General features: G+C 38.4%; 1 protein-coding gene across 4 annotated transcripts in view; it reads left to right on the forward strand.

Moving 5' to 3' along the window:
* The window catches only part of LOC137274697 (stromal interaction molecule 1-like), a 77,738-nt gene that overhangs the window by 41,572 nt on the left and 22,211 nt on the right, over nt 1-13,955 (forward strand). For all 4 annotated transcript variants that reach the window (XM_067808044.1, XM_067808045.1, XM_067808042.1 and 1 more), the window contains exons 6-11: nt 2,357-2,531; nt 5,944-6,034; nt 9,049-9,300; nt 10,476-10,576; nt 11,091-11,227; nt 11,696-11,782. In XM_067808044.1, the coding sequence (XP_067664145.1) occupies nt 2,357-2,531; nt 5,944-6,034; nt 9,049-9,300; nt 10,476-10,576; nt 11,091-11,227; nt 11,696-11,782 (843 nt within the window). The remainder of the gene's footprint in view (nt 1-2,356; nt 2,532-5,943; nt 6,035-9,048; nt 9,301-10,475; nt 10,577-11,090; nt 11,228-11,695; nt 11,783-13,955) is intronic.

The raw sequence follows: 13,955 nt of genomic DNA on the forward strand, positions 1-13,955 counted from the left end.
CACCATCAATATATTATATAAACACCTATCACACATCCAAGAGAGATAACAGCAGACACCAGACACAACTGGTATACACCATCAATATATCATATAAACACCTATGACACATCCAAGAGAGATAACAGCAGACACCAGACACAACTGGTATACACCATCAATATGTAATATAAACACCTATGACACATCCAAGAGAGATAACAGCATGACACTAACACAACTGGTATACACCATCAATATGTAATATAAACACCTATGACACATCCAAGAGAGATAACAGCATGACACTGACACAACTGGTATACACCATCAATATATCACATAAACACCTATCACACATCCAAGAGAGATAACAGCATGACACTAACACAACTGGTATACACCATCAATATATCATATAAACACCTATCACACACCCAAGAGAGATAACAGCAGACACGAGACACAACTGGTATACACCATCAATATGTAATATAAACACCTATGACACATCCAAGAGAGATAACAGCATGACACTAACACAACTGGTATACACCATCAATATATCACATAAACACCTATCACACATCCAAGAGAGATAACAGCAGACACCAGACACAACTGGTATACACCATCAATATATCATATAAACACCTATCACACACCCAAGAGAGATAACAGCAGACACCAGACACAACTGGTATACACCATCAATATGTAATATAAACACCTATGACACATCCAAGAGAGATAACAGCATGACACTAACACAACTGGTATACACCATCAATATATTATATAAACACCTATGACACATCCAAGAGAGATAACAGCATGACACTGACACAACTGGTATACACCATCAATATATCACATAAACACCTATCACACATCCAAGAGAGATAACAGCATGACACTAACACAACTGGTATACACCATCAATATGTAATATAAACACCTATGACACATCCAAGAGAGATAACAGCATGACACTGACACAACTGGTATACACCATCAATATATCATATAAACACCTATCACACATCCATGAGAGATAACAGCATGACACTGACACAACTGGTATACACCATCAATATATCATATAAACACCTATCACACACCCAAGAGAGATAACAGCAGACACGAGACACAACTGGTATACACCATCAATATATTATATAAACACCTATCACACATCCAAGAGAGATAACAGCAGACACCAGACACAACTGGTATACACCATCAATATATCATATAAACACCTATGACACATCCAAGAGAGATAACAGCAGACACCAGACACAACTGGTATACACCATCAATATGTAATATAAACACCTATGACACATCCAAGAGAGATAACAGCATGACACTAACACAACTGGTATACACCATCAATATGTAATATAAACACCTATGACACATCCAAGAGAGATAACAGCATGACACTAACACAACTGGTATACACCATCAATATATCACATAAACACCTATCACACATCCAAGAGAGATAACAGCATGACACTAACACAACTGGTATACACCATCAATATATCATATAAACACCTATCACACACCCAAGAGAGATAACAGCAGACACCAGACACAACTGGTATACACCATCAATATGTAATATAAACACCTATGACACATCCAAGAGAGATAACAGCATGACACTGACACAACTGGTATACACCATCAATATATTATATAAACACCTATGACACATCCAAGAGAGATAACAGCATGACACTAACACAACTGGTATACACCATCAATATATCACATAAACACCTATCACACATCCAAGAGAGATAACAGCATGACACTAACACAACTGGTATACACCATCAATATGTAATATAAACACCTATGACACATCCAAGAGAGATAAAAGCATGACACTAACACAACTGGTATACACCATCAATATGTAATATAAACACCTATGACACATCCAAGAGAGATAAAAGCATGACACTAACACAACTGGTATACACCATCAATATGTAATATAAACACCTATGACACATCCAAGAGAGATAAAAGCATGACACTAACACAACTGGTATACACCATCAATATATCACATAAACACCTATCACACATCCAAGAGAGATAACAGCATGACACTAACACAACTGGTATACACCATCAATATGTAATATAAACACCTATGACACATCCAAGAGAGATAACAGCATGACACTGACACAACTGGTATACACCATCAATATGTAATATAAACACCTATGACACATCCAAGAGAGATAACAGAGTGACACTTACACATCTGGGAGACTCCTTCATAGCTTTGTTTGTCTGACACAAAAAAAAACAACTTTTACTGATGGTGCCTCTTCCCTGTGAGTTGCAGAAGCCCACAGCTACGTGAAGGACATTGCTCTGGTGGCATCCTTGATCATTGCACTAGGGGGTTGTTGGTTTGCTTACATCCATCACCACTACTCACAGAACCACGTGAAGAAGATGATGAAGGACCTGGAGTGTCTGCAGAAAGCTGAGGAGGCCTTACAGGAACTGCAGGAAAAGTGAGATATTGTGGGACAGGAAGTGAAGGGTATTGTGATGCATTAAATGAGGGGCATTGTGGGACAGGAAGTGAGGGGCATAGTGGGTCAGGAAGTGAGGGGCATTGTGATACAGGAAGTGACAGACTTTGTGGTACAGGAAGTGAGGTGTATTGCCATACAGAAAGCACGGCTTACATATTTTGAACCACAAGATTCTAGAAGATGTAACTTCTGAGGCATTGGAGTTGCTGCCCTTGGTCACACAAGATACTTAGATTATGGGTTATAGTCCCAAGTCAAGTGAAAGTCAACAGAAACAGATACATAATAATAAATAAATATAGTCACAGTGGCTGAGCGGGTTAGGTGACTGACTTTGTGTGCTGAGGATTAGGTGCCCGACTCAGAGGGTACAGGTTCTAATCCTTGATGGGACCCAAAAAGCACTAGAATTTGCTTTAAGTGTACTTTTAGTGTACTGTAAGAAAGTGCAATCCCAAATGTGACATGTGTTACATTGGACTACTTTCTAAATGGCATTGTGCAATCAGCATTGTGCAAACAATAAATACATATATATACGCATGTGTATGTAAGTGTACATCACAATTTTAGTCATAGACACTGTTCATATTCATATATATTCATGCATGTAATCAAATAGATGACGGGGTAATATGTAGTTAACTAGTACATTTATCAGATTCATTCAAGGATAAAATACACTGACTATGTATACGTGTGATATGCATAAAGACAAGGTTTTCAAAGATAAAATACACTGACTATGTATACGTGTGATATGCATAAAGACAAGGTTTTCAAAGATAAAATACACTGACTATGTATACATGTGATATGCATAAACACAAGGTTTTCAAGGATAAAATACACTGACTATGTATACATGCAATATGCATAAAGACAAGGTTTTCAAGGATAAAATACACTGACTATGTATACGTGTGATATGCATAAAAACAAGGTTTTCAAGGATAAAGTACACTGATTATGTATACGTGTAATATGCATAAAGACAAGGTTTTCAAGGATAAAATACACTGACTATGTATACATGTGATATGCATAAAGACAAGGTTTTCAAGGATAAAATACACTGACTATGTATACATGTGATATGCATAAAGACATGGTTTTCAAGGATAAAATACACTGACTATGTATACATGCAATATGCATAAAGACAAGGTTTTCAAGGATAAAATACACTGACTATGTATACATGTGATATGCATAAAGACAAGGTTTTCAAGGATAAAATACACTGACTATGTATACATGTGATATGCATAAAGACATGGTTTTCAAGGATAAAATACACTGACTATGTATACATGCAATATGCATAAAGACAAGGTTTTCAAGGATAAAATACACTGACTATGTATACATGTGATATGCATAAAGACAAGGTTTTCAAGGATAAAATACACTGACTATGTATACGTGTGATATGCATAAAGACAAGGTTTTCAAGGATAAAATACACTAACTATGTATACATGCAACATGCATAAAGACCAGGTTTTCAAAGATAAAGTACACTGACTATGTATACATGTGATATGCATAAAGACAAGGTTTTCAAGGATAAAATACGCTGATTGTGTATACGTGTGATATGCATAAAGGCAAGGTTTTCAAAGATAAAATACACTGACTATGTATACGTGTGATATGCATAAAGACAAGGTTTTCAAGGATAAAATACACTGACTATGTATACATGCAATATGCATAAAGACAAGGTTTTCAAAGATAAAATACACTGACTATGTATACATGTGATATGCATAAAGACAAGGTTTTCAAGGATAAAATACACTGACTATGTATACGTGTGATATGCATAAATGGAAGTTTTTCATAAGTACACTAAAAGAGTTACAAGCATACCCTGTGGGCTGTACTGGGACACAAATTGACCAGTTGATCAGCTCCATGTAAATGCAAATAAATATACAATTATACATACTGTTGAACAATTATACATACTGTGGAAAGAATGGGTAAAATACCATATATGACTCTTCCTTGACAACGGTATAAGGATCTATACTGAAACGTCACATCATATGTAATAAAGAAGTTGTTATCCATAAAGAATCCTACCCTCTATTACTCTCCAGCTTCTAATAATGCCAATCAAACAAATCATATATGACCCACAACATATGTAATATTATGAACATTTCAAAACATACATACATAGTTGTAGACAAATACATAACTGATAAAAAGTATGTGCTTGCTCACTCATTCTCAGGCACAGACCTAGGAAAGTGAAAAGCTGATGTTTGGGTTAATTAAGCAGCGTATAGACATACTCTTTTAGCTTTGTTACATTTTTGGTTATACCTGTATTGTTTGTATAGATAACATTAAGACACTAAACTACCCTGAGATTTTTTAAATAGACAACTCTGAGACTCTGATATATGCAGGATGTTTAGGATTAGCACTGTAACTGCAACAATATGTAATCAATTTCCTTTAATCTGTTTTGTAAAAGTTAGGACCATTTGACTTTCCTTTGGCCCTTTTACCTGTTACTTGTGTATCAAGTGTATCCAAAATGTGGAACAAACTACTGGAGTAGGACAAGGCAGTGGGCTTATAATGTCAGCAAGCTAAAATGTGAAACAGCACCACTATTCCGAACAACTTGAGTAGGACAAGGCAATGAGCTTATCAGTCCCTCCTGGATTCTGCGGCAAATGTTTAAGAATTCCTCTTCAAATTTAAGTAAATTCTGCACCCCATTTTTCAATATTCTGCAAAATATTCTGCAGTTAAAACATTTAGAATAAAACAACAAAAACATTATACAGACCTTCATAGTTTAATTCTCAAACACAGATGTAAAGTTAAGTTGACAGATCACATCTTGAGTAAGTTTGATGACAAAGCATCGACACCTTTTTCTGTATTTGAGAATTAAACACTCCCTGAAAGTTATTTCTCTCCTGTCATTCGTAACTTGATGCAGACGAACAACTGGTTTCATGCAAATAGCAGTTTTATATTTAAACAAATCTGAAATAATTTCTATTTTCAAAATGATCGATTTTGAGAACGTAACTGCAGTGTCAAATTCATCTAATATTATTTGAAACATGCCTAAAACTTTCTTTGTTAATAAAGTATCTTTAGTGAGTGAGTGAGTTTAGTTTTACGCCACACTCAGCAATATTCCAGCTATATGGCGGCGGTCTGTAAATAATCGTGTCTGGACCAGACAATCCAGTGATCAACAAACACGAGCATTGGGAACCGATGATGTGTCAACCAACTCAGCAAGCCTGACTACCTGATCCCGTTATTCACCTCTTATTTGAAACAACACCACTATTCCAAACTACTTGAATAGGACAAGGCAAGCTGACTGCTACTGTTGCATCATTTTCAGACTTGAAATGGCAGAGGAAAAACAAAACAGTGTCTCCATAGAGAAACAGAATCTGGAGGCCAAGTACAAGGATGAGATCGATGCAGCTAAGGTATGTAATCCAGTATGGAGATAGACATGCTATATGTGTCACACTTTCACACATTGTTCAGGGTGTCATGGCCTCTTAGCTTGGTGAGTCTTCACAGAGGCATTTTGATAAGTATCTGGCATTGAGTGGTAAAGGAAATAAAATTCAAATTAGTTTTTTATTGCACTTGTTTTCTGATAAAGTCAAGTGTATGATCTGTTTTCCTGGTATATTTATCATTACTGATTATCAGTGGATCAAGTTACAGCTGGTCAAACACACCATGGTCTGAAGAAAATCACCGCTTGGAATCTGATATTTCTGTCATTGCTATGATTGCTTTGTCATGGCTGTTTGTGTGTACTCAGGTTACATCAGGGTGCCAGATGTCTTCAATCTGAGCTCTCCATTTATGTAAATACTCATAAAGTGTGATTGAGAATGTAGGGTATCTAGATGTGGCGTTACCTGTCTCCCACCTGCTTGTTACAGAGCAGATCCATGGAGGGGGACATTTGGGTAAGGATGTTGGAGTGAGCCATTTTGTAACCTTGGTAACCAGTGTAAATAACCAGTTGTTTCCATGCTACTCATGTTAACATGTTTTGTCCCTTGCCTGCATCCTCTGTCAGATTTGTCTCCTATTATTTAGTTTGTATTTGTAAGGTGAGTTTTCAGAGTGGAAGTTGAAAGCTGCCGTTTGTCTGATATTGTAGTTTTGTTACTTCAACTTTAACTTTTACTTGTTGACTGAAGCGAAAACAAGATGTGGGAGGCACAACTGCAGTAATGTTGTTAACATTTGTTAAATATTTTAAAAAGTTTTTGTTTGTTTGAAGCAAGTTTGAAAGATGTGGATTTTATTGCAACACCCTCCTTACCTAATGCTTCTTAACATGACAGTTACATGTAGGTTGAGGCATAAGTTATTAAAATGATACCATGGTTCTGTTCTCTGATGTAGATACTAAATCCTTTTGAATACTTCCTGCAACAGTTGGCCAAATGTTGGAATAAGCAGACAAGAATGTCTTTTGTCTTTCTTATGTGAAGTCACTGATGGGTGCGTGAATATGTGAAACAGAGATGTTTCAGTTATTTAAATGTTGTTTTTGGCCCGACTGCAGTTTCTTGGATATTCAGCTGAAGAGTAGATAGCCCCAGTAACGATGGTTACTCATGCTTGTGTATTTACTGTGTGATAATACCATGTAGTTTCCTGTTTTGTTCATGTTTGTGAAACACAGTTTACTGTTTAGTTTCACTCTCATAACGTCAGGTTGAATGAATAATTTGGAAGGTGAGCATGTAACAGGTTTGATTCCTAACACTGCTGCTGTGTGTGAAGCCCATGCCTGATGGTCCACATACTGTTGGGATGGTGCAGGAACCAGTGTGCAGGGGTAGTCTAGTGGTTTGTGCCTTTGGTAATCACATGAATGGCTGTAGTTCCCAACCCAGGAACAACACATTATCCTAGTTCCCCTGTACACTGTTGGAATAGTGTTAATCTGTTGTTATAAGTTCACACTAAATAGTCATTTCAGAAAAGAACTTGATGTGAAACCAACAAGCAACAAACCAATATGATATAATCAACAATTATATTCTGTAACTAACTTTCAGATTGTTAGAAATCACAAGAAAGGTATTTCAGAATTACCCAACAGAATACATTCAGAACCAGTATGATACAAATGCAGTGATGGTGTCCTTAATGACACAGATGGTAATATTCTCCTCACTGCAGCAATGGTCATCCCCCCACCCCACCCCCAAGTAGGCCCAGACTGAGTGTCCTGGGTCAGAATGACCTCCACACAACTGCTGGTCTATAGGCCCAGACTGAGTGTCCTGGGTCAGAATGACCTCCACACAACTGCTGGTCTGTAGGCCCAGGCTGAGTGTCCTGGGTCAGAATGATCCCCACACAACTGCTGGTCTATAGGCCCAGACTGAGTGCCCTGGGTCAGAATGATCCCCACACAACTGCTGGTCTATAGGCCCAGACTGAGTGTCCTGGGTCAGAATGATCCCCACACAACCGCTAGTATATAGGCCCAGACTGAGTGTCCTGGGTCAGAATGATCCCCACACAACTGCTGATCTATAGGCCCAGACTGAGTGTCCTGTGTCAAAATGATCTTCACACAACTGTTGGTCTCCTTGTAACTGAGATGGCATGCAAGATGAGGAAGAGTTAACTCCCCTCACTTTCAAAACAATAGACTTCAGAAGGTTCTGCAATACCCTGGGTCCAAATATAGGCAAATGTCTGTAGGATATAGTATCTTGTTGTACCCTCCAGAACATTTGTCAAAATGTAGCACAAGTCTAAATATGGCACATCACTGACCCGTACACAAGGACTAACACTGTCTTCCTTCCATCCAATCAGGTCTGTAATACACTGTCATTAAATAAGCAAATCCTGTTTTTTTAGGGTGATTCACCCCTCTGACTGGGGCTCCTTATCAATTTAAATTGGGGTATGTGTTTTTATCACAGTTCTGTAGTTTCAGAGCTCAATTCTAGAATATTGGTGTACAGACCTACTCAGAACCAGACAGAACTGCTTACCTCCCAATACCAGTAGGTCTGCTCACTCTTGTACCTGACTGTGAATTATGTTGACTGCTAGATGTCGTAGTAGACAGAAGCGTGACATGCTGCATGCAGTGGTCATAGGAAGCGGTCAGCGGGTTAGTGCTACGGAAATAGCACTATTAACTCTGTATAATATGTTTATTCATGATTTTTGCGATGAATTGGATGAACTTAAAAAATAAAGAACTATCTGGTGCTTTTGTACATGACTGTAGAATGAAATAATATGAAATGGTTGAAATCAGGGGCAGAAGGACCTGCACATTTCGGATTAGTTTTGAAACAATAGTATTACTTTCCTTTTGAAATTTTTACTGTGATTGTCTTCAAACTATCTGTAGCATCTGGTAAGTCTGTTCTTGCCATTTTTATCTTTTCAACTTAACTGTAGATGAAGAGAGAGAGATTTCTGTAACTTCCTGTTTCAGAAAGAGGCTGAGAGGTTGAAGGAGGCCCGACAGGGAAACAACATGGAGGAGAGCCTAAAGCTAGCGGAGGCAGAGCTTGCCCAAGTTCGGGCAGCTCTCCGTCGCACAGAGAAGGAACTGGAGCTGCAAGAGCACTGGTCCGTTCCATCTGAGCTGCAGGCATGGTTGCAACTCACACATGAGTTGGAACAGCTACACTACACAGCGAAACGATCTGCAGCTGAGAAGCAGCTTTCTGCGGCCAAGGAAGGGGTATGTAGTTAGCTGTCTGGTAACGAGCTGGTCATGCATCTGACACTGATACAAGAAGGAGTGTCATAGTCAATCCATAACCCACGGACGTAATACAATGTACTCTGTCTAATTCAGTCTCTTTCTATCTCGAATTTCTCTAAAAATCGTTCTGAGATTATGGTCACGAATTCAATACTATATGTTATCGTTAAATCATCTCTATTATCCGGACTCTCTCCAGCCAATTAGCAGCAAACTCGGCCTGACTGACTAACTTAACACACACTATAATCCCAACTGAGTATAACTGACAGCCAACCAGCCAATTAGCAGCAAACTCGGCCTGACTGACTAACTTAACACACACTATAATCCCAACTGAGTATAACTGACAGCCAGCTGGCCAATTAGCGGTACTAAGCGCCACTTAATTTGATTATATTTGCAAATGAGATTAACTCAGGCTATTACTGAGATGATGATGTCAACTCATTGTCACTCTTGACACCTGTTAAAAGACTTCAAGCGTCTGACATGAACATTGCATGCCAAAATGGCAGACCGACCAATGAAACATTGTCGAACTGAGCTGTCACTTTGCACAAAGATAAAGTTGATTGAAGATTCCAAAACTCTTCCCAGTTGAAACCCCTTCTCAAAAAGCATACCGCTGTCAGGACCAATACTGAAAGAAAAAGCCTGCAGTTTGCCATTGAAATGAAAATTGAGGGCTTCAAGGCGTCGGAAGGTTGGCTAACTTTTGGAAGACAAGATACAACACAATGTCGCACATCTTGTGTCTGTCACTGAAAATATGGTCATCAAACAAACCATGACAACCAGTTGTGAATCCTTGCTGACAGATTTCTTTAAGTAGTATGTCAATAAAAACAAATATGAATTGTTAATCTGTGTTCTTGTTGTGTTTGTGATATGTGTACATGAATCTGTCAAGGTAGGGGATGTAACTCCATTTTTTCAACCCAATACTCTACTATCCGGACTTCTATGTAATTCAGACTTTCTTGACGGTCCAAAGGGAGTCTAAATTAGACAGAGTATACTGTATTACACTCAAGGCAGACAACACTGGGGAATACCTCCACAGTAATTTTATGCTCTAATATAGTGTTTTATCTAATCTTTGACTTGTAAATGAGTTGAAAATTGTTCTAAACAATTCCTATTTACAGTGTGATAAGATCAGAAAGAGGAATAAGGCATTTCTGGGATCCCTACGGATGGCCCATGGAAACTCTCTGGATGACATTGACCAAAGGATCCTTACTGCCAGGTGATGACAGCTTTACACTCATAAGGGTTTTTTGTACATTTAACTAAACAAGACTGGGAGGTAATGTATTTAATCAGAAGTGTATTTGGTTGCAGACGTGAAGTTACTGGCACTGGTTGGTTATAGATGTGTGACATTATTGTCACTGGTTGGGTGTCGATATGTGTTGTAACTGTCGTTGGTTTGTTGTAAACATGTGACATTATTGTCACTGTTTGGTTGTTAGATAGATGATATAACTTTTGTAGATATGTGATATAACTGTCATTGGTTGCAGACATGTGACATTACCGTCACTGGTTGGTTGTAGACAAATGATATAACTGTTGTAGATATATGATATAATTGTCACTGGTTTGTTGTAGATATATGATATAACTATCACTGGTTGGTTGTAGATATATGATATAACTGTCACTCGTTGGTTATAGATATATGGTTTAGATATATGATATAACTTTCACTGGTTGGTTGGTTGTAGATATATAACACAACTATCACTGGTTGGTTGTAGACAAGCCTTTGAGGAGGTGAAGCAGGATCTACAAGAGCGTCTCCACCGCTGGCAGACCATTGAGCAGCTGTGTGGTTTCGTCATCATGAGTAACCCTGGCCTTGCAACTCTTCGACAGATACTGCAGAAAGATGCAGGTAGAGTGTTCACCTACATAGCAGTGTCCTCATCTCTGTATCCACATCATGTTGCAGCACCTGACAGGGTTGGCCTCTGTAATAAAGATCAGGACAGGTACAACTAGGAGACCCATAGAGTGTACATTGTCCTGAGTTGTGTCCCTTGAACACATCAGAAACCGATACCGAAGTTTTGAATCCCAGTTTACCTGATTATGTTCATAGGTTAGTCAATACATTTTGATAATTGTTAGAGGCTTTCATCATTACCAGCTGTCCTCCAGTACTTGAGGTGCATCCAATGATGTACATGGAGTACACATAAAGCAGAGCGCGATATGTTGCTGACAAAACAAGGCAACAACCTCCAACACGGTGTTAAATCCTGTTTTACCTTACACTCTATTACTGACAACTACAGCTGCAAATATGTGACGAAAAGCATACAGTTCATGTGCAAGCAGTGATTCATGTTTTGTGTAACAGGTCAAGGTGGTCGTGTGAATTCATCCATACTGGGCCCAGTCGGTGTGGAGGAAGCTGATGAGGACCTTCCTCCAGCCTACCCTGCTGGTGAGTACAACCTATAGATAGAGTATAGACAGCACGCACAGTACCTCATGTACGCAGTGTGTTGACTGTTGTAAACCTACAGGCAGAAGGCTCAGGGTTGGCCGTCGTACATGCTGAATGATATAATAAAGTACAGTAAAATGTAAAATATATGAGTAAAATACAGTAAACAGTGGTTGAGTGGTATACATTAAATAAAGTGTTAATAGACAAAGGGGTTGTGGATATGGTGTAAATAGAGGGCAGGCTGGGTGATATGCAGTAAACAGAGACTAGTTGAAATACAGTAAACAGAAGAAGGGTGATATGCAGTAAACAGAGGATGGGTGAAATACAGTTAACAGAGGATGGTTGAAGTACAAAGTTAACAGAGGCTGGGTGATATACAGTAAACTAAGGATGGGTGATATACAGTAAACAAAGGATAGGTGATATGCAATAAACAGAGGCTAGGTAATATACAGTAAACAGAGGATGGGTGATACACAGTAAACAGAGGATGATTGAAGTACAGTTAACAGAGACTGGGTAATATACAGTAAAGAGAATATGGGTGAAATACAGTTAACTGAGGCGGGGATGATACACAGTAAACATAGGCTGGGTGAAATACAGTAAGTAGTATAGACAATGGGGGTTCTGGGCCACAGAGCCAAATCGCCTGCAAATTTGCAGGGAAAACTAAAAAAAAGTACACCCACACCTATAGGGCTCATACGACCACTTGTCATCTGCAAAAAATGTTCACATATAAATTTACAGAGGTGAGCAACTGTGCGAAAATTTGCAGGGTTACCACAATGAAGGCACTTTAATCTTCTGTTTAATGTTTAATAACCATTCAACCACTCCAAAGTGTCCACCAACAACAGGCGAAGGGGAAAACAACGCTTACTTCAGGAAGTTGCATTACACCCAGATACTATTGGCCGGTCATTAGAAAAAATTTGAGAAACACTAGAATGTTACATAATATTTCAATGCTGTGGTTAACACCTGGCGCAAAGTGTACCTCCAATTAATATTATAATACGTACATAGTATAAAATGCCCGGAACCAAATTATCATGTTAAGCTTATGCTGAGATCAGATCAGGTTATTTGTCTATTCGGGAAGCAAAGAAAAAATATCATATATCACAACCTAGATATATGAAAATCCGAGGTAGTCATAAACTTCTGAATAATAATAGGTGTCTAATTTGTATTTCTTTCTGACCAAGAGAAACAAATCCTGGAGCGATCAGGCTATACCTTTTATGAGCGATACCAGATTCCTAAACAATTTCTATAACTCTATTTGTTACTCTTCAGTGAGTTTGTCAAAAAAGGGGAAATAATTGATTTTCTTTACCAATACCAACCACACCAATTTCATCCAGCTGAAGGAAAACTACGAATTATACTCTCAGACTTGCCACGGGGTCCCCCTATGATAGACATCCTGAAGTAAACGTTTTTTTCCCATTCGCCTGTTGTTGGTGGATACTTTGGAGTGGTTGAATGGTTATAAAACATTCAACTGAAGATTAAAGTGCCTTTATTGTGGTAACCCTGCAAATGTGGCAGAGTTACTCACCACTGTAAATTTATCTGTGAACTTTTGTTTTTGCAGATGAAAAGTGGTCGTATAGGTGTGGGTGTACTTTTAGTTTTCCCTGCAAATTTGCAGGCGATTTGGCTCTGTGGCCAGAAGCCCCATTGTCTATACTTATCAGTAGACGTGGAGGGTGATATTCAGTAAACAGAAGGTTGTGATATACAGTTAACAGAGGAAGGTTGAAGTACACAGTTAACAGAGGCTGGGTAATATACATTAAAGAGAGGGATGGGTGAAATACAGTTAACAAAGGCTGGGTGATATACAGTAAACAGAGGATGGGTGATATACAGTGAAGAGAGGATGGGTGATATGCAATAAACAGAGGCTGGGCGATATAAAGTAAACAGAGGCTGGGTAAAATATAGTAAACCGAGGATGGGTTCAGTGATATACAGTAAACAGAAAGTGTGTAATATACAGTACACTGTGGGTGGGTGATATTCAGTAAACAGAAGGTGTGTAATATACAGTAGGCAGTGGGTGAGTGATATTCAGTAAACAGAAGGTGGTTATATACAGTAAACAGAAGGTGGGTGATATACAGTAAACAAAAGGTGGTGATATACAGTA

This window comes from Haliotis asinina, chromosome 2, assembly GCF_037392515.1.
Source record: "Haliotis asinina isolate JCU_RB_2024 chromosome 2, JCU_Hal_asi_v2, whole genome shotgun sequence".
In the NCBI taxonomy this organism is placed as follows: domain Eukaryota; kingdom Metazoa; phylum Mollusca; class Gastropoda; order Lepetellida; family Haliotidae; genus Haliotis; species Haliotis asinina.